The 22,210-nt window shown below is 44.3% G+C and overlaps 1 protein-coding gene across 3 annotated transcripts in view; it reads right to left on the bottom strand.

Moving 5' to 3' along the window:
- Positions 1-22,210, bottom strand: part of atg10 (ATG10 autophagy related 10 homolog (S. cerevisiae)) — a 381,846-nt gene that overhangs the window by 23,026 nt on the left and 336,610 nt on the right. For all 3 annotated transcript variants that reach the window (XM_038805372.1, XM_038805374.1, XM_038805373.1), the window contains one exon: positions 15,525-15,622. In XM_038805372.1, the coding sequence (XP_038661300.1) occupies positions 15,525-15,622 (98 nt within the window). The remainder of the gene's footprint in view (positions 1-15,524; positions 15,623-22,210) is intronic.

Below are 22,210 nucleotides of genomic sequence, written 5' to 3'. Positions count from 1 at the left end.
GAAAGAAGCCGACTCCGCCATCTTCCCTTCGCTGAGCCCTGAGAGACTTCAGACTCCATTGATGAGTTTCTGCTCAAATCTTTCTTGGCTTTATTTCTTCTGGGCATCTCAACAAAGAGAGAACTCGACCCCGATAACTTTTATGAGTTTCCAAGGAGTAAACAACCCGTGGCGCCAAGAAAACGGGCAAACCGATCAGTTTTCCAGCTGCAGTCACCTTACATGCATCTTCCCCTGACATCGCGTCACCGAAATCGCCTGCTATAAAAATTCAAAAAACGAGAGCATACGCTACACGTGTGATTAAATCACCAATTTTCAGAATACAGATGACAGGCGATGTTTAATTTTACAACCAATTTTAGGCGTGCTGTCAATATTGTCTATGGAATTATTTTCAACGTAACTTCATCTCTTTAGTTATTTCGATTGAAGAACCTGTTTACAAGGATAGAATCATGATCTTTCATCATTTAAAAAAATATTTGAAAAAGGAGTTTAACTTACTCTAACCTAAGAACGGGCGGGAGGGAGTAATTACAGCATGACAATTTTACATAGGTAGTTTCTATCATGCATACTGTCCTTAGAATTTGTAATGAAATATAGAAATTAGGAAAGAATGTATGGGCTGAAATTTAATATTTTAACTAAACTTAAAATGGGAGAAGCCGGCAGCAGGCAGTGAGATTTCAGCATGTTTAACTCAGCGACAGAGTTTGCATCTGACATCCGGGTTTCTCAAACAAATAGAGAGGGTGCTGTGATGACAGCCCAAAAGCAGTCTATTTTGGCACCAATATTGAAAAGGATCCCACAGGAATGTAACTATTCCAGAACTTTCAAAATAGAGCCATCAACTTGACATCAAAATAGAGCCATCAATGCCAAAAGGCTGCACTATGGTCATCAGATGCACCCCCGGAGAGCATGTTTTGGGCTGGAAGGGCCCACAGGAACATCCCCACAAGTGGGAGAACAAAGCCTGCCACAGAGTGGCTGAAGGTCGTCAAAGAGGCAATTTGGGGATCACCACTGATCAGAAACTGAACTGGGCGAGTCACATAAATTATGTGACGACAAGAGCAGTCAGAGGCTGGTTATTCTGACGTGAGTAACTCACCACCTGACTCGCGAAAGCCAGTCCACCATCTACAAGGCACAAGTTAAGAGTGTGGTGGAATAGTCTCCACTTGCCTGGATGACTACAACTCTAACAAACAGCACTCAAGAGGCTCAGCATCATCCAAGGACAATGCAACCGCTTGATCAGCACCCCATCCACAGCCTTTAATATTCATTCCCTCCACCACTGTTGCACATTGACAGCAGCGTGCACCATGTACAAAATGCACTGCAGGAACTTGCCAAGCCTCCTTCGACAGCACCTTCCAAACCCACAACCTCTACCACCCAGAAGGACAAGGGCAGCAGATCCATGGGAATACCACCATCTGCAAGTTGCCCTCCAAGCTACACACCACCCTAATTTGGAATTATGTCACCGTTCCTTCACTGTCACTGGGTCAAAATCCTTTGACTCCCTCCCTATCAGCACTGTGGATGTACCTACAGAACTTGCACTGTAACAGTTCAAGAAGGAAGCTCGCCACCACCTTCTCAAAGGCAATTAAGAATGGACACCAATTGTTGGCCTCACCAGTAATGCCCACAATAGTGAAAGAAAATACTAATTAAAAGATCAGCATAGTGAGGTGCTTCGCTTCTTGGATACAGTGCTGCAAGTGGTGTATTGACATGGTCAGGGCAATAAAGGCATGGAACATTTAAGTCATCCCAAGAAGAATGGAGGAAAGCGTCACTTTGACCATTTTGCAGCTCACTGAAGTGCAAAGTTGTCTCCCTCAGTCTGTGCCCTGCCTGCTGTCTTTTGTCTCGATGGTCATGTCTGTTCCTTGGCAGGGCCCTCACCCGGAGATGATCAGCCATAAGCATCTCAGCAGTCAGAGCAAGGAAACATGCTGTCTGCTCTGCTGAACAAACATTGGAACAAAGGAAAAGAAAGCAAAAAGATTTGTAGTTGCACTGGAGTATTCACTTGGTTAACACTGTGAACTTTTAATTTTGTTCAATTTTTTCAATCATAATCTTTATTTTAAAACTCCACTGTCCCTCACCCAAACCATGTTGTTGCTGTTGACTGCCAAGTGGTCCTCTACCATGTGCAAAATGTATAACAAGAGTAAAAAATGAGCAATGGGTGTCAGTGAGAAGGATGGATTGTTGACGGTGAGACTATTTTGTGCTGGGGCTGGGGAGGCACAGTAGATTCAGAATCATTTGTCAGATGGTTGCATTGTCTCAGATTAGCTGAAACATTACTGAATCCATCTGTCCCTCTCATTCCGAGCAGCTGAGTGGTTACACGTGTGTTCACCACACCTGGCTTGACCCCCTCCCCATCTTCTGTTTAGTCTACCTTCTCCTCTGAAGCTGTGGAGCAGCCCTCACGGCTGCACAGTGTTGTGAAAGGCAGGGCAAACCACTATAATTGTGCAAAGCCTTTCTAGTGCACACCAAAGAGGGCCCCATATCTGTCAATTGCAACTCCAGTGTCCTGATAGGGTGGCACAATGTTCAGCACTGCTGCCTCAGCGCCAGGGACCCAGGTTTGATTCCCAGCTTGGGTCACTGTCTGTGCGGAGTCTGCATGTTCTCCCCGTGCCTGTGTGGGTTTCCTCCGGGTGCTCTGGTTTCCTCCCACAGTCCAAAGATGGGCAGGTTAGGTGGATTGGCCATGATAAATTGCCCTTGGTGTCCAAAAAGGTGAGGCGGGGTAAGGGGATAGGGTAGAGGCGTGTCCTTAATAGGGTGCTCTTTCCAAGAGCCGCTGCAGACTTGATGGGCCGATTGGCCTCCTTCTGCACTGTAAATTCTATGATACTATGAAAGACGAACATCATGTACTTGCCATTGTACGACCCTACTCTGGGCGGCACGATAGCACAGTGGTTAGTACTGTTGCTTCACAGCGCTAGGGTCTCAGGTTCGATTCCTGGCTTGGGTCACTGTCTGTGTGGAGTTTGCACATTCTTCCCACGTGGGTTTCCTCTGGGGGCTCCGGTTTCCTCCCCCAAGTCCCGAAAGACGGGCTGTTAGGTCATTTGTACATCCTGAATTCTCCCTCCGTGCACCAGAACAGGCATCAGAATGTGGTGACCAGGGGCTTTTCACAGTAACATCATTGCCTACTTGCAACAATAAAGATTATTATTATTAGACCAGGATCACCTGCAAACAGTTGCTCCATGCACTGCTGGAGGACCTCGCTGCCAATGGAGTTCCCATTGGGTTTATGAAGAAAATGGTATCTGCCTACCAGAGCCACAAATGTATTGAATTAAACAATTCCTTATCTAGTGGGACCCTTTCCAACACTTTGCTGATGATCAAGATTAAGCTGATGGAGCAGTAATTGGCCGAGTTGGATTTGTCCTGCTTTTTTCGATAGGACATACATGGGCAGTTTTCCACATTGCTCGGTAGTTGCCAGTAGCTGTACTGGAACAGCTTGGCTAAGTGGGCAGCTAGTTTTGGAGCACAAGTCTTCAGCACTATTTCTGGATGTCACGTGGAGTGAATCAAGTTGGCTGAAAACTGGCATCTATGATGCTGGAGTCCTCATGAGGAGGTGGAGATCGATCATCTGCTTGGCTCTTCTGGTTGAAACTTGTTGTGCTGGACTCCATATCATTGAGAATGGGATATTTGTGGAACTGCCTCCTCTAGTGAGCTGTTTAATTCCCCATCACTATTCATGACTGGATGTGGCAGGACTGTAGAGCTTAGATCTGTTCCATTGGTTGTGGAATCGCTTAGCTCTGACTATTACTTGCTACTTATGCCATTTGACATGCAAGTATTCCTGTATGCTTAGATATGCGTGTTTGCCTTTGTGACTGGAAGCCTGTGTCCAGTGGTGTTCTGCATGGAATCAGTGCTGGGTCCCTTGTTGTTTGTACATTGATTATCTGGTTGTGAATGTAGGAGGTATGTAAGCAAGTTCGCAGATGACACAAAAATTGGTGTGGTAAATAATGAGGAGCAAGGTCTTAGATTACAGGATGATATCGACGGGCTGGTTAAATGGGCAGAAGAGTGGCACATAGAATTTAACCCTGAAAAGTATAAGGTTATGCATTTTGGGAGATCGAACAAGGCAAGGGAATATACAACAAATGGTTAGGCCCTAGGAAGTACAGAGGATCAAAGGGACCTAGGTGTGCATGTTTACAGACTTCTGAAAACAGCAGGACAGGTAGATAAGGTTGTTAAGAAGGCCTATGGAATTTTTGCCTTTATTAACCAAGATATTAAACATGAGAACAGGGAGATTATGATGGAGTTGTGTAAAACGCTGGTTAGGCCTCAGCTGGAGTATTGTGTGCAGTTCTGGTCATCACACCATAGATAAGAAGTGATTGCATTGGAGAGGGTCCAGAGGAGATTCACCAGGATGTTGACGGGGCTGGAGTGTTTCAGATATCATGAGAGACTGGATAGGCTGGGGTTGTTTTCAATATATTATTATTATTATTATTTTTCCTGCAGCAGAGAAGACAGAGGAGGGACCTGATTGAGGTGTATAAAATTATGAGGGAGATGGATAAGGCGAATAGGAAGGTACTTTTCCCCTTAGTGGTCAATAACCAAGGGCATAGGTTTAAAGTATGGGCAGGAGGTTGAGAGGATATGCAAGAAAAACCTTTTTCATCCAGATGGTGGTTGGAATGTGGAATTCACTACCTGAAAGAGTGATAGAGATGGGAACCCTCAGAACTTTTAAGATGTATTTAGATGAGCATTTGAAAAGCCATAGAATACAAGGCTATGGATCAAGTGCTGGAAAATAGGATTAGAATAGTTTGGTGCTGAGGCTTCCGGTGGCGACTATGCTGTGAACAGTCGCACATTTAGCCGCTCCCGCTCTTGGTGGTTTATGATGGCTTTTAAGCTGTGTTTTTCACGGAAATTTTTTCTAACATAAATGGATAAAAGTGAGAGGAGGAGAAGGTGACCCCTATCCTATTGAATTATGCTCGAAAAAGAATCGCAAAACGAAGCAATCAAAAGCTGGTTGGAAGTGAGGTTCTGAGCTTGGTGGCTGCAATGGCAGAGAAGTGAGATCCAGCCCTGTCGGTCCAATGGTCGGTGGATCAGTTAGTGACATACCTGGATGAGAAGTTCGCCCGGCACTGTAAGGAGTGTGCGGAGGACCTGACCAAGGTGGTAGCCTCAATTAAGGAGGCTGACGACGGGATGGAGGTGACAGCGACGACCCAGGGACAGTCGATCCAAAACCTGCAGGACCAGGCGACGGAACAAGAGGAGCAGTCCACTGGCATGACACTGCAAATTGGCATTCTGCAGGATTGGCAAAAGCGGCTGCTGGAAAAGGTGGAAGATATGGAGAATCGTTCCCACAAGCAGAACGTTCGGATCGTCGGTCTGTCAGAGGGAAAGGAAGGATTGAACACCGGTGCGTATGTTGTGAAGATGTTCGAGAAAATGATGGGGGCAGAGGCGTTCGATAGGCCGTTGGAGGTGGACTGGACCCACAGGGCGCTTATGCGCAAGCCCCAGGGTCATGAGCCCCCGAGGGCGTTGGTGGTGAGGCTGCACCGATTCCTGGACAAGGAACGCATCATGAGATGGGCTAGGGAGACGAAACAGTTCGTATGGGAAGAAGCCGCGATCCAGGTCCACCAAGGCTTGGGAGCAGAACTTGCTAAGAGGAGGGCGAGTTTTAATAAAGTTAAAGCAGTCCTGTATGCGAAGGGAATAAAATTCGGAATAATCTACCCGGCCCGTCTTTGGGTAACCTACGAGGAACGGGAACTATATTTTGGCTCGCCGGAAGAAGTGGCGGGCTTAATGAAAGACAATACCTGGGGGACCTATAAGGACTTAATAAAAAGAGACAACTGGTCGGTAGCGATTTAATTCAAAAAGTTCTGTGGTGCACTGTAACTTGAGCTGCGATGACCGGGAAGAGAAGGATTTTTCTGAGTTATCTAACTTTGACCTTTCAGTGTATGTACTAAGGTACAGTTTCTTCCTTTTTTGTGCGTTGGTAGAAAAGAAAAAAAGGGAAAATAAATAAAATGGAAGGGGGTGAAGAAAAGTTCTCAGATGGTCTGGGAGGGAAAGACATCTGTTTAAGTTTTGCACGCTTAATATTTTCTGTATCTCCATTTATCCTGTTTGTTTACACTTCCATTGTTTGGGGCTCTGTTTGAAGGTGATGGGATTGATAAAATGTTGTAAAGAGGAAGGGGTGGGCCGTTGAGGTTAGACCTTAAGTGGATGGTGTGTTTGCTTTCTGTGCCTGGTGGTATTGTTTTGAAAACTTATGTTAAGAGTTGGGGGATAAAGATCCAGCAGCTGGTAGACATTTAGGCATCAGAGGTGGAGCTGCTAGGCAAGCTGGTAAGGCTGGCTCACTGAAGCGAAGTGGGGGGTGATCTGAAAAGTGACGAGGTTGGGGAGGAGGGGGTGGGTGGGGGGTACTGCTGACGATGAGGGGATTTCCAGGAGGCTGGAGATGGAGACTAGATGGCGATTGCTGCCAAGGGGTGGATCTGGGGAGGTGTGAGCCATGGCTGATCGACAGGGGAGGGGGGGCAAGAGCACCCCACCCCGGGCAGACTGGTTACGTGGAATGTTCGAGGCCTGAATGGGCTGGTCAAGAGGGCCCGTGTGTTCGCACACTTGAGACAGTTAAAGGTGGACGTGGCCATGTTACAGGAGACACAGTTGAAGCTGGAGGATCGATTTAGACTGAAAAAGGGATGGGTCAGACAGGTGTTCCATTCAGGATTGGACATTAAAACAAGGGGGGGGGCATCCTGATTAACGAAAGGGTGGTGTTTGAGGTGGGAAAAATGGAGACAGACCCAGGAGGCAGATTTATTATGGTGAGCGGGAAACTGAAGGAAATGGCAGTGGTCCTGGTAAGTATATATGTCCCAAACTGGGACGACGTCACGTTTGTTAGGAAGATGCTAGGAAAAATCCCAGACCTCGACGCGTACCGGTTGAGTATGAGGGGTGATTTTAATGCGGTCTTGGATCCGAGGATGGACCGGTCGAGTTCTAGGTCGGGGAAAGTATCAGCAATGGCAAAAGAGCTGCAGGGGTTCCTGGAGCACATGGGGGGTGTTGATCCATGGAGATTTGAGAAGGCAAGGAGCAGGGAATATTCATTCTACTCTCATGTGCACAAGGTGTACTCCAGGATCGATGTTTTTATATTGGACAAAACATTGTTAGCGGGGGTGGTGGACATAGAGTATTCAGCAATTGTAGTATCGGACTATGCGTCACATAGGCTAGACCTACAGGTGAACACGAGAAATTCTCAGCGCCCACAGTGGAGGCTAGATGCAGGGCTGTTAGCAGACGATAAGATATGTGAGCGAGTGAGGGAGGTCATTCGGGAGTATATAAAAACGGGAAAGACCGCAGCTGGGGTGGTGTGGGAGGCATTGAAAGTGGTCATCAGAGGGGAATATATTTTGATTCGGGCCCATAGGGAGAGGGCTGAACGGGTGGAGCTCGACAGGCTAGGAGGAGAAATCTTGGCCGCGATTCTCTGGTCCGGCACCAGAGTGCCGGCGCCAAAAGGGAAATACTTTACTCCGGCATTGGCACTGGTTCCGAGACCCGATTCTCGGGTCCTGGGGGGGCCAGCACGCCGCTCCAGCTGCCGGTCCCGGTGTAGACCCGGTGCCGCGGGGTCCATGCATGCGCAGTTGGGCCGGCGCCAACTAGCGCATGCGCATTGGCCGTCATCCCCGCGCCTACCCCGACGCCAAATGGCGCAGGGATCCAGGAGCCGGTGCGGAAGAAAAGAGGTCCGCAGCCAGAGAGGCTGGCCCACTGATCGGTGGGCCCCGATCGCGGTCTAGGCCACTATGGAGGGCCTCCCCAGGGTTGGACGCCCCCTCCCCCCCACAGGCCACCCCCAGACCTTTCAACCCCGAGGTCCCGCCGGCCCAGAGCATGTTAGAACGACGGCGGCGGGACTCGGATTTTTTCGGATGGCCATCTGGGCCGGAAAATCGCGCTGCCGCCGGAGGATCGCTGCTACGGACGCTTGCGGTGATTCTCCGTGCGGCCCAGCACCATTCGCGCGTGGCCAATTTAACAGGGGTGGCGATTCTCCTAACCAGCGGGGGAGGGGGGGGGGGGGGGTGGGCAGAGAATCCCGCCCCTTGCATGTGGATAGGAGATATGCGGAGTTTCCGAATGAGGAGCACCTGAAGGAACGTCAGAGACTTCAAATGGATTTTGGGCTCCTTTCCACAGGCAAGGAGGAAGGACAGCTGAGGAGGATAAAAGGGCCAGTGCATGAATATGAGGAGAAAGCTAGCAGGATGTTGGCACATCAGCTGAGGAAGCAGAAGGCGGCGAGAGAGATAGGGAAAATTAAGGATGTGAGGGGGAAAGTAGTTAGGGACCTGGGGGTGGTTAATGATGTCTTCCGTGAATTCTGTAGCCGTTTGTACAAGTCGGAACCCCCTACAGGGAAGGTTGGAATGAACCAATTTTGGCGAGGCTATAGTTCCCGAAGGTAGCTGAGGAGCTGGTGGAAGCCCAATTGGGCTGTGTGAAGTGATAGACGGATTGGGGGCAATGCAATCGGGTAAGGCTCGGAACCTGATGGTTTCCCAGTGGAATTTTATAAAAACGTTTTGGGGCTAGTGGGGCCGCTGTTGGTCAAGGCTTTCAATGAATCTAAGGAGTTGGGAGTGCTTCCCCCAACGCTATCACAGGCATCAATCTCTCTCATCCTGAAGCGACCAATTTCCCTTTTAAATGTAGATGCTAAATTACTGGCAAAAATTTGGCCACCAGAATAGAGGATTGTGTCCCGGAGGTAATAGGTGAGGATCAGACAGGATTTGTGAAGGGCAGGCACCTGACGTTCAATATTAGACAGCTTCTCCATGTTATAATGATGCCAGTGGAGGTGCGCGAAGTTGAGGTGGTAGGAGCCATGGACGTGGAGAAGGCTTTCGACCGGGTGGAGTAGACATACTTCTGGGACATTTTAGACAGGTTTGGGTTTGGGCAGGGATTTGTGGACTGGGTCCGGCTGTTATATCAGGCAAATGTGAGAACCAACCAAACCCAGTCAGCATATTTTAATCTCGGGAGAGGGACAAGGCAGGGATGCCTGCTCTCCCCATTACTGTTTGCCCTGGCCATAGAGCCTTTAGCAATGGCCCTTAGAGCATCGAGTGCGGGTTTCTCTTTATGGAGATGGCTTGCTGTCTTATGTTACAGACCCGGTTGGGGGTAGGGGGAGGGGGGTGCCCGAAATCATGGAGGTACTGGGGGAATTTGGGCAATTTTCAGGCTACAAGCTGAATATGGGAAGAGCGAGATGTTTGTGATCCAGGCACGGGGACAGGAAAGGAGACTGAGGGAGTTACCTTTTAAAGTGATGGCAGATATTTACGGATTCAAGTGGCTAAAGAGTGGGGGCAGCTCCACAAGTTAAATCTGGGCAAAGCGGTCGACCAAATGAAAAGGGACTTCCACAGATGGGACATGCTCCCGCTGACGCTAGCGGGAAGGGTCCAGATGGTGAAGATGACAGTCCTCCCAAAGTCCTCCCAAGACTGATTTTCTTTTTTCAATGCCTTCTGATTTTTGTCCCAAAGGCTTTTTTTAGAAAAATAAATGTGGCGATTACAGGTTTTGTGTGGGCAGGGGAAACCCCGAGAGTAAAGAGGGCACTCCTGGAGCGGGGTCGCGTGGAGGGGGGCCTGGCCCTCCCGAGCTTTATTAATTCTTGCTGGGTGGCCAACATATCGATGGTCAGGAAGTGGGTAGTGGGGAGGGGTCGGCCTGGGAGCGAGTAGAAGCGGCAATATGCAAGGGTACGGGTTTGGAGGCTTTACTAACAGCGTCCCTGCCATTTTCGCCGTCTCGGTACTCTACAAGCCCTGTGGTGGTGGCAGCCCTAAGGGTGTGGGGGCAATGGAGGCATCACATGGGACTGGAGGGGGCGTCAGTGTGGTCTCTGATTTGTAAAAATCACCGGTTTATCCCGGGGAGGCTGGATGAGGGCTTCAGGAGGTGGCAGCAGGCAGGGATCGAGAGATTTGGGAATTTATTTATTAAGCCGGAGGGCTTTCCGACCTTGAAGGCACTAGAGGAGGAGTTTAAGCTATCAGGCGGGAATGGGTTTCGATGTCTTCAGGCCCTGGACTTTGTGCGGAGGCAGGTTCCAAGCTTCCCTCGCCTCCCCCTGACGGGACTACAGGATAAGGTGATGTCAAAAACTGGGGTTGGAAGGGGAGGATTTCGGAGATATACAAGGAGTTGATGGGGTGGGAGGAAGCCCCGATAAGGGAGGTGAAGCGGAAGTGGGAAGAGGAGCTAGGAAGAGAGCTGGAAATGGAAAAGTGGGAAAAAGCCTTGAAGAGAGTCAATTCATCTTCGTCCTGTGCCAGACTTAGTCTGATCCAATTCAAAGTGCTCCACAGGGCCCACATGACGGAAGCCCGGATCAGCAGGTTCTTTAAGGAGGTGGAGGATAGATGTGGGCAGTGTGGGCGTAGTCCGGCAAACCATGTGGATATGTTCTGAGCATGTCCGAAGTTGGGGGATTCTGGCAGGAATTTGCAGACGTTATGTCAGAAGTCCTGGAAGGGAGGGTAACCCTGAGTCCAGAACTGGCAATATTTGGGTGGTCGTATGATCCGGGGGCCAAGGGGGTGGGGGGGGGGGGGGGGGGGGGAAGGGAGGCCGATGTCCTGGTGACCTGCAGACGGATTTTGATGGGATGGAGGGACTCGGAGCCCCCGAAGTCGGGAGTGTGGGTCAGCGACATGACAGGGTTTCTCAGCCTGGAAAAAAATCAAGTTCGCCTTGAGAGGATCAACTCAGGGGTTTGCCCAGAGATGGCAACCGTTCATCGACATCTTCAAAGAAAATTGAACATCAGTAGTAAGGGGGTCGGGGGGGGGGGGAGAAGATGGCAGGAAGAAAATAGGAGGCATGGCGGTGTTAGATAAGGACAGGGAACTCAGTATACTGGTAGTTAGGAAATATGGTGCGGGCAGTTGGGGACATTGTCTTTTTTGGTTTTTGTACGTGTCGGACAACGTGGTTGTTTAAGAAATATTAAACTGTGAAAATTACAAATGCTTCAATAAAATATTTTCTTAACAAAAAGGAATAGTTTGGTCTAATGGTCGGCACGGAAGTGATGGACTTAGGGGAGGGTTTCTTTCCGTGACGTAAAACTCGGTGAGAACAAGAGAAAATGATTGTTGGAATTGCACAATAGTTGTAGTGTTTTCTTTGTATTTGGTGAAGTTTAAGCTGCGTTGAGCAGCGGTTGGGTGGGGAGGGGCAATTAATGTTTGTTCATGCTAATATTCCACTTTTCAAAAACGTTTGTATTTTGAATTCGGCTGAAGATTAATTGTGTTTTCTTGGCAGGTCATACAGGTCAAACTTTATAGTTTATACCTGTCGGACAGATATTCTACTTTCTAACATATATGATACATGGGAGGGTGAAGCATTTGCAAACAACACTGCACCAAGTGTTACTAAGATTGAGTGGACTAACCATTATTCCTTAAAGGCACTGCTCAAAACAAAAAGGCAAACTTTAGCTGTAGGAGTTATTTTTGAGGGAGCAGGAAAAGAAACTCTGGGCATGATGGTGCAGTGGTTAGCACTGTTGCGTCACAGCGCCAAGGACCTGGGTTCGATCCTGGCTCCGGGTCACTGTCCGTGTGGAGTTTGCACATTCTCCCTGTGTCTGCGTGGGTCTCACCCCCCACAACCCAAAAAGATGTGCAAGGTAGGTGGATTGGTCACACTAAATTGCCCCTTAATTGGAAAAGAAATGAATTGGGTACTTTACATTTTTTTAAAAAGGAAAATAAAGACTTGCATTTATATAGTGCCTTTCATGACCACAGGATTTCCCAAAACACTTTCAATACTTTTGCTGTAAACATGTTGCAATGTAACAAATGTGGCAGCCAATTTGTGCACAGCAAGCTGTCACAAACAATGTGATAAGAATCAGATAATCTGATTTTCTGTTGTTGATTGAGAGATAAGTATCAGCCAGGACACAGCGACAATTCACCTGCTCTTCTTTGAAGTAGCGCCATAGGATCTTTGACATCCACCTGAGGGGCAGGCAGTACCTGACCTTAACACCTCATCCAAGAAATGGCACCTCCACCGTGTAGCACTCCCGCAGCACTGCACTGAAGTATCAATTTAGATTTTGTGTTCAAGTACTTGGAGTGGGGTTTGAACAGGCGACTTTTTGACTGAGGAGCAAGAGTGCTAGTAAGTGGGCAATGGTTGACACAAATACTAAAATGCTCCTCCAGGCCCCTTAAAAATTGATGTCACTGTCCTCTTCTGGGATTGCATCCCTCCCTTTCACTTGCTTGTACCAGCCAGGTTCTACACTGGAGCCATCAGAGTGTCACCACTGTCTAAACAGCGTGTTGCTCAAAATGTATTTATTGACCTCAAAATGATATCTGTTCTGCTTTTAGTGCCATGAAAAGGAGTTTGTTACTCCTTGGTGGTCAGTACAGCAGTGATTTTCTGCTGTTTCTCACATCTCAGTTAATATTGGATCTTTTTTTAAAAATATCAGTCTTTGCTGATTTGAAGCCTCAAACACCTTTTGTCTGCAGATCTTGAAAAAGATCCAAGATCAGTAACCAGGCACTCGTGTACTGAAGGAGTCAATCAAGCGGTCTTACATCAAAAGTAGCACACTATTGAAACAACTTTACAGTCTACATATTAACTGCCTTATATCCCTTCAATGTGTTATCAATCACAGAAGCTTGAGCCAGCCTAACGGCAGGTCAATTCTGAACCATTGCTGACTGATAAGTGTTACCACATGTAGTTAATTTTGTTTGTAGTGCGCCCTACAACGGCACCTTCTGGCCCCAAGCTTCCAATTTCTTGGATGTGTTTCAATGGATAAAGGATTTATTCTTCAAAATAGACATATAGCTTGTGAACACTAGGATTAGTTAGAATTGTACAAGAGAAGTGACTCCCTCAATAGCTATTATGGAATCATCATTCGTCTACCTTAGCCTGAGGTTACAAGAATTTAAAACAAACCATTTCACCTTGAATTTTTGGCATCCCATAAAAGTAGTTGAAGTGTCGTGGATATAAGTAACTTTGTCCTGATCCTTCAGGAATAGCAGATATCCTGGATGGATGATACTCAGGTTTCATCTTAGATGTTGAGGTCAGAGCACCAGCAGTACTGCCTCATCCTTTCTGACTCAAGAAATCCCAAAGAGGTTGACTGGAATCAGAGGGAAAGCTGAAATTTGGAAGTGTGTGAACCAGACTGGAGCTGACATTCCGCTCCAATAATAACTTTTCTTAAGCCCAAGCTGAGGGAAAAGTCTGCAGTATTTTTATTTTGCCAAAGTCTGTGTCCATTTGTTCAAACCAACATGCCAGGTTGCCATCAAGAAATTCTGCCATGATTAACATAACTGAGCCGGTGTTGGTGGGCCATGTTGTTGGGATAAGCTTCCTAATAGAGGACTTCAAAGGTTTAATTCTAGCTTTGGTGCAGGTTGATTATTCAGCCAGAAACGCTCTAGAGATGCAGAGGGTTCTGACCAAGAGTCCATGCACTTTTATAGAACCATAACAGCTACTCAGCAAAACTACAAGTTCTAGGACACATAATCTGTGACAATAATGCCCGAAGGTACAAATTGGAGAACGATTGGCCCAGTTTTCTCCCAACACCCACACAAAATAGATCTCAGCCTATTTCATAGAATCACTATAGCACAGGAGGCCATTCGGCCCAGAGTCTGCACCGACCCTCTGAAAGAGCACCCTCCCTTGGCCCATTCCCCCATCCTATCCCTGTAACACCACCAAACCTATACATCTTTGGACACTAAGGGGTAATTTAGCATTGCCAATCCACCTAACCTGCACATCTTTGAACTTGTCGTCTCATAACAGATAAAGAATAAAGCTACAGTTATGCAAGCACCGTTTTAATGTTCTCAGAGTAAACCAAGGTGCTTTTCAACCAATGGGTAACTTTTGATGTACAGTTATTGTTATATCGGCCAATTTTCCTGACTAATAACCACTTTGTTCTCAGAAGTCAAACAAATATTTATCCAAGATAAAAAGTTTCATCTCGTTTCTAGCTTTAGACTGTCGGCAAACAGCCAAAGGTCATACTTCTGTCACTAGAAGTGAGGATGAATAAGACCATCTACCAAAAGTATCTATCTTTCTATTTTCTTATGGTGTGTTTCAATGTAAAGTAACAACAATGATATTTAGTTTCTGGATTGGTCCCATGGTAGGACGAGCAAAATTTAAAGTGGGCATGTACTGGGAGACCTATGGTGAACTGTGGAACTATTTTAAGAAAAAAAAGATAATAGAATTATGGTGAAACATAGAACGATGCAAAAATAATGTTGCCAAATTAAGGTGAAGGCTGCCACTAAAACTCCAAATTAGGCAAAAGTGATCCATTCTAAGAGCAGGGTAGTGAGTTATCTGAATTCCCGTCTTTTCTTTGCACTCTCCTGCCACCCCAATGATACAGCACAAGACAGGAAGTATTGTATCTCTTCCAAGACTACAGAGGATCAAAACTTGAAAGGGTCGTCATTCCTGTGATTTTACTATTGGATGATTGATATATCAAAACTTTTAAGAAGAACAAACGAGTAAATCTACTTACTTTGCAGACATTAGTAAACAGATCTAATAGTTAGTGCACTCTCTCTAGTCCTATGCCTTGAGGTTTTTTTTAAATACACCAAAGACTCTCCATGCATTCAATGTTTCTCTTGCCTTGTGCTGCTGCACCATAATTACTTCAGGATGTTCTAGCCTGCTGCTTTGTTAAATCTGATGAAGGTCAAAGATAGTTGTCCTGAAGGAATTATGCTTCAACACTGAAAGCAAGGAAAACTTAAAACATAATGCAGTTTTACAAATCTTTAACGTTTATTTTTAAAGAGACAAAGAGGACATGGCCAACTTATGATAGATCTCTGGAGAGGTCAATCATCTTTCATAACTAATTGTTCAACTCTTTATGTAAAATGTTCTTGGAATAACATTGTTTTTAAATATATTGAAACATAAATTTTAAGATGTAATTTTATTTTTTGTACTTTTCATGAACAACATAATTATTTATTTGGCATTTCCTATTTGTGGATGTCATATAATGAAAAATTGGCTCACTAGATTAAAAAAAACAACAAAGATTTTTCAATGGTTAACTACCCTCTTTTATCCTCCTCACTTTACTCTTCTTTGTCAGAGGAGCCATAAATCCATTTGTTCTTATCTAAACTGTATATCTAATTGCTTAAAAAAGCTAACATCCACTTCCATTGTGCTAATAATAATTCGATGCATATTAATTCACCTATGTTCAATTGGCACAGCTCAACAGATTTCTTGTTAAAACACCTTACCTCTGCTCCTGTGTGGCGCCATCCATTATTGGAGTCATTAATTCAGATGTTCGACAAGGATGGAGAACAAAAAATGGCTGGCCAAGTAAATGGTGCTCCTAGACAAATAAATTAAAAAGAATATTTAAAAACCATGATATTGTTTCCTACAGGTTTTACCACAGGAAGCCACAAATCAGCACATTATAGCTGTGCTTGCTCCACATTTGCGGCTACCTGCTGGAATCCTTGTTGTTCCACTGTGTCTATTATGCACACCTCCAAATTTTTCAAGTGTTTTTTGTGCTATTACAGGTATAAGGAACATTTTCAATTTAGTTAACTGCTTGAGAACCAAAAGTAGTTTAATTTTGCAATGTGTGGGAATCGGCAAACATTCAGAGTGCATGCAGATGGATTAAAAACAAAATGATGGGTCAAAGCTTTCTAAAAGGTAATAAGCTAAAGGAGGTTATACAGACATACCTCGTGGTGAATAGAAGTGAGATTAAGTAAATAAAATAAGAAGAAATAACAACAAAACAAAGAGAAGGGAAAGCATACTTTGGAAGATGAAAGGTTCAGAGAGTTTCAGTGCTTTTATACAACATTAGAAAGACTCAGAATTGTGTACACTAATTAGAATGAAGGGACATGATTCTGCAGCTTTCACAAAATTTGAAGATTGAATTTTGAAGGTTCAGGCCTAGTGATTGCTGTAATTTAGGCAGAAGATCGGCAGAAACTCCAGAGAAATATAAATGCTGATCTTTCACTGAAGTTACAGCAGTTCATCATAATTAGAACACCGCATGCAATTCTAAGCATTCCATTATAGAAAGAATATTAAAACCATGGAAGGCATAGAGTGCAATTTCATTTAAATCATACCAAAAATAGAAATTGCATAAATGTGTGAAAAAGTAGGTTTTTTTCATTGGAGCAGAGAAGGTTGAAGAGAGTAGAGACAGTCAATGGAGATTTTCAAAATCTCAAATGCTTTGAAAGTGTAAATAATGAAAAATTGTTTCTACTGGTTGGTGAATTGGTACCAAGGGGCTCAAATTCAGGATCACTAGAGGAATGGAAAGGTAAATTAAAACTGAGAATGCTAGATTGTTGTTAACCAAAGTTATTCAGCGAAATGGGGCGAGGTGGGGATATGGAGTTAGATGGCAAATTAACAATGATCTGACTGAGTAGCAGAATGGACTTGAGGGACAGAATGGCCTAAGTAGGAGCCAAAAAGTAAAGTAACAAAAATAAGCAGAACTGAACACTTAGTACTTACCATTGACACAACTAATTTGTGTCACACAGCCGATCAAGTGCGGGAAGTGGATACTGCATCTTGACTGGACACAGTTCGGCGAAAAAAGAATCCAGATTGCCAATTTCTCTTATTAAATTGTTAAATCAATATTTTATACCATATGAAACTTCCATACCTCCAATTTATTCGTTAAAATGTATTCTGCAAATTCATCATGTACAGCACACTATCAATCATGAAATATTATACATCTAAAATAAGCAACAGCAGCAACAGCTTTCAAGCAAATCTACAACCTTTAGTATAATATGCCAAACAAAATACCTGGGAGTGAGTTGAAGACTAATTGGATCACAGACTGCAGGGAAAAGAAGTCATATATAACATTTCCAGATTGTTTAAAAGAACCTACATTACCGCTTATAATTATATTATGGAAGGGGTATCTTAAAATAGTTCTGAAAATATTGTAATAAACTACACTTTAATCAAAAGAACAGAACAACTGGGTACCCATTTATTTCAATGAACTGCCAAGACCAGATGTAACATATTAGCGACAGAATACTCCAACAACAAAGTCCCCAAAATGGACACTTTAACAACTGTGCATTCAGTTAATTTTAGTGCTTTTTAAATCAAATGTTACAGGATTAAATAAATTACATTTATACCCTCAGCACATCTTCAAAGAAAATCTCAAAGTGCTTAATATCCAAAAGTTTACTTTTTAAAGTATGGAAGCTACTTGCTTTCTGGACATACACGGGAGCCAATTGAGCAAAGCAAATTCCTATAAAAGCAAGCTATCTTTTGTAAGCGTTGACAAGGACATATTCTTGTTTTTATTTATATTTGTTCAGCAATTTTCTTCAAGTCTGCACATCTGGCTACCAGTCTCCACTGTGATCATCCTCAGCCAGTAGCAACACTTCCTTCGGTAAAGGCAGAAAGACTGGTGCACTGTTAAAGACGGCTGCAGTACAATGATATAGGTCTCAGAATCTTCGATTTTAGCAGTGAGGTCAAATAAAGATTCCAAAGGGATTCTGGACCCAGAAAGTTGTTTAAGTCATTGGTCCATGGTTTCTTTCCTATAAGTGTAAACTTCTTACCCACACCACATCTGTATGGTTTCTAAAGTAATGATTAAACTTCTCTTGTGTGATATGTTTACATCCTGGGTCCTTTCCCAATAAATATTTGCACAACTTAATTCTACTTCAACTATCTATCTTTCAATATAGTGCTAAGAATTGGGGAAAATTAAGATTAAAAATGAAATTGGGATAAAATAACATAAAAAGGGGAATTGAAGGGCAGCTGTCAGAACTGATTTTTATATGCAAATTATCACATCAGTGAGAAAAGCAAGTGTTTGCCTACGTGACTCGGGAAAAACAATGGGGTAGAGAAGAGGTAACTTCAAAGTGGAGAGGTAAGGAAATTGACACGTATATGCGAAAAGGCAGATCCACAGGGTGGGTAATATCAAATGGGAAAAATTATATGTCCATAACCACAATAACTGGAGCAAGAGACACAGTAGCAGCTACCATCACAGCCACATATAGCTGCAGAAAGAGTATCCCCAAAACAAGTTATTGTTTAATGGACAGACAGTTAAGGTAAAAAATTCAAACCAAGCAGATTTCACCTTTGCTGAAACTGAAGGTGGTTTTCCCAGACGTGGTCAAATAACGTGTGTGTGGTAATTAGCTGCAGGGTTTAGCTCAAAGAGTTATATAATATTGGATGTTATTTGGAAACAAAGGGGCATCTAGAGTTCATGAAACCTAGGTAGTTAGGAACCAAGGAGCAACTTCATGTAATACATTGTACGTATAGCCATGTATAATTAAGTGTTGTCGTGCATTATAGTCCTTCTTGTTGTGTTTTTTTCTTATAATAAGTTAGTAAGTATTCTTTATTAATTAATCACATAATGACTGGTCCATTCCTCCATGGATCGCATATCTTTTCTCACATTATATCAAATTGAAAATATACACCACTAAGAACCGGGGTTTCAGGTTAACCTTCTGTGTTTGGGATACATTCGCATTTAACATCCGCAGGGTTCTTAACAATAGTAATTCCCTGCTTTTGTTGCTCTGATCAGCAAACAGCCCAGAGTAAGTAGTGTTTAAAATGGTGGTGCATTGGCTAACACTGACCATGGCCAGGAAGATTTTGACAAGGCCAGCAAAAAAATTAAAACTCCTTAGAGATTTAAAGTAAATGGTTTTTAAATTTGGCCAGTGAGACATTTTGCCAAAAAAACCTTGATCACTGTAAAGCAAGTCCAGCACTTTTTCCAAGGAATTTCAATAAAACAAAGAAAACACAGATGCAATGCGGTTCCCATAAGTTTGGCAGAAATCCAACACTTCTGAAAATGGTGGAAGAAAAATAACTGAAGGAATAGCCCAAGGCCAGGATTAATAAATGATTCAGAAAGTAATGGTCATGTGACAGACATCACAACATAAAAATGTCTTTAAAAAAAAGAGCTGCTATGAATTCCTTCCACTGAATAAACAGGAAACAAAGGAAGTGAATTTCCGTACATTTTCAGCATATTGGAATGACGAAATACCATTTTAATTGAAGTGAGGTAATTTAGGTGGAAGTTGTATTCCTCACTTATCCACCTTTAAAAGACCTTCAAGCTGTGTTGCACTTTTTGAGCCTCCCAGTGATATACTCATCAAGTCCCTGGTTGACTTTATTTGTTTCCTGCTACCAGTCAAAGCAGTAGACATACATTTCTTGGTCTCACTTGTTAACACACTTGAGCCAAGTTAGATTGATATATAAATGCTGCAGGAGCCACCCATACCAACTGATTAAATTAGAAGTGAGGACAGAATCTATTTGGCTCCAGCTAAGGAACAATAAAGGTGCAATTACATTGCTCGATTTAGTCTATAGGCCACCAACTAGTAGGAAGAATGTCAAAGAATAAATCTGCAGAGAGTACAAACATTATACAGTAGTTAAAATGGGGGACTTTAATTACCTGAATATAGACAGGGATAGTGGTAGTGTAAAGAGTAGTGAGAGGCAAGACGTAAATTTTCAGGAAAACAATTTACAGCAGTATGTGTCCAGTTCGAGAAGAATGGAGACACTGCTGGACCTGGTTCTTGGAAATTAAGTGTGCCAAGTTGATCAAATGTCAGCGGGGGAACATTTCGGAGACAGTGATCATTGCAACATAAAGTTTAGGATGCCCATTTAGGATAATGGGCAATCCGGAGTAAGAATAATTAACTCACAGAGAGCCCGCATCAATGGGGCAAGAATGGAGCTGGGCCGAATAAACTGGAACCAAAGGTTGGCACATAACTGTAGCTGAACAATGGGCTACCTTCAAAGAAGAAATGGTTCAGGCACAGTCGAGGTATATTCCCTCAAAAGGGAAAGATAAGGCAAACAAATCCAGAGCTCCCTGAATGAAAAGGGTAATAAAAATTAAGATTTGGGGGCCTCACGGTAGCATGGTGGTTAGCATCAATGCTTCACAGCTCCAGGGTCCCAGTTTCGATTCCCGGCTGTGTCACTGTCTGTGTGGAGTCTGCACGTCCTCCCCGTGTGTGCGTGGGTTTCCTCTGGGTGCTCCGGTTTCCTCCCACAGTCCAAAGATGTGCGGGTTAGGTGGATTGGCCATGCTAAATTGCCCGTAGTGTAAGGTTAATGGGGGGATTGTTGGGTTACGGGTATACGGGTTACGTGGGTTTAAGTAGGGTGATCATTGCTCGGCACAACATCGAGGGCCGAAGGACCTGTTCTGTGCTGTACTGTTCTATGTTCTATGTTCTATAAAGAAGAAAAGGTATGCTTGTAATATTGTCAGCTAAAAATACAATTAGAAACAACCTGAATATAGAAGGTTCAGAGGGGAAATGAAAAAGCAAATAATAGAAGTGAAAAGTGATTGGGAGAAAAGACAGGTAGTCAACATAAAGGAGAATCCCAAAGTCTGCTGTTGGCACATAAATCGTAAAAGTGTGGTAAAAGGGGCAGTAGGGCAGATTTAGGACCAAATAGAGGATTTATATATGGTATTGGATAATCTGTCAGTACTTAAAATTGGCAAAGGACCAGGACCGGATGAAATGCATTGATGGATATTGACGGAAGTGAGACTGGAAGTTGCACAGCATTGGTCACAATCTTTTAGTCTTCCCTCGACTCAGGGGAGGTGCCAAAGGACTGGAGAAATGCGAACATTACGCACAACTAGAGAAATGCAAACATTACGCATTTGTTTAAAAAAAAGGTTGTAAAGTTAAGACCAGCAATTGCAGACCAGTCAGTTTAGCTTTGGTGGTGGGGAAGCTTCTGGAAGCAATTACTTGGGATAGAATTAACAATATGATGAAAAAATGGAGGTTGATTAGGAAGAGCCAGCATGGATTTCTTTAGGGAAGATGGTGTTTAACTAAAGTCATAATTCCAGGAGGCGCGGAGTAAAAGGCCAAACTGGTTTATTTTAAACAGAAAGTAAATCCGCTCTGCTGCACACAAAACAAATGTTCCAGCTCAGGCCTGTCAGGAACTGCTGGTCCAGGTCTGGGAGCTGCAATTAAAGGTCCTGTAAGCCTCTACTCACTTACCGCGGGAACTCTTCTACAAAGTCCATGGAGAGATCAATCAGTGATCCCTCATGACAGTTATCACATCCCTCCCCCCTCAAGTCCAAATCATCCCCCCATGCAATTCCAGTACCAGCTTCCCCGAACAGGCGCCAGAACGTGGCGACTGGGGGCTTTTCACAATAACTTCATACTTGTTACACAATGGTGATAAAGCTTCTTTCATTGCTTGGCACAAAGCCTCACTTCAGCGGAAGCTGCAGCTGGATTTGGTGGGGGGTGCGGTTGTGAAGTGGACTTGGAATCGTCCCTTCCTTAATGAGCAGCAAAGGGCCACAGGCGGAGGCTCAACTTCAGCACTGACCTCTGACAGAAGATCTATCTGCTTAGTTTCCATTTCGCACTCCGAATCAAGGATGTCGCATCTGCTGAAATCGTCTCCGCTGGAGTGGGCTCCATTTCTCAGGTGGTCCAGGTATTTTTTCACGGCCTTCCCTTTGACTTTGAATTTGTAAGAAACTGGACCAGTCTTTTCCAGTATGATCCCTGGAATTCGATGGGAGCCATCTCCCAGGTTCTGCACATAGATGGCATTTCATTTCCTCTTCTGAATGTCCTTTCGGGTCTTCTGGTGTTGTAGTTCCTTTTTTGGGTCCCCTGGTTTTACCCCACCCTCCCTTCCCAAATTGGAAAAAACTAAGCTGAGCCTGGGGTGCAGTCGCCATTAACAATTCTACCGGTGTGACTCCCATCATCGTGTGCGCCATGGTTCTATAATCAAAGAGGAACCAGGCCAATTTTGTTTCCAGGGAACCAGTAGGCTGCTTCTTCAT

The sequence above is a fragment of the Scyliorhinus canicula genome, chromosome 8 (genome assembly GCF_902713615.1).
Source record: "Scyliorhinus canicula chromosome 8, sScyCan1.1, whole genome shotgun sequence".
NCBI classification, from domain to species: Eukaryota; Metazoa; Chordata; class Chondrichthyes; order Carcharhiniformes; family Scyliorhinidae; genus Scyliorhinus; species Scyliorhinus canicula.
This window is presented reverse-complemented; position numbering and strand designations above follow the sequence as displayed.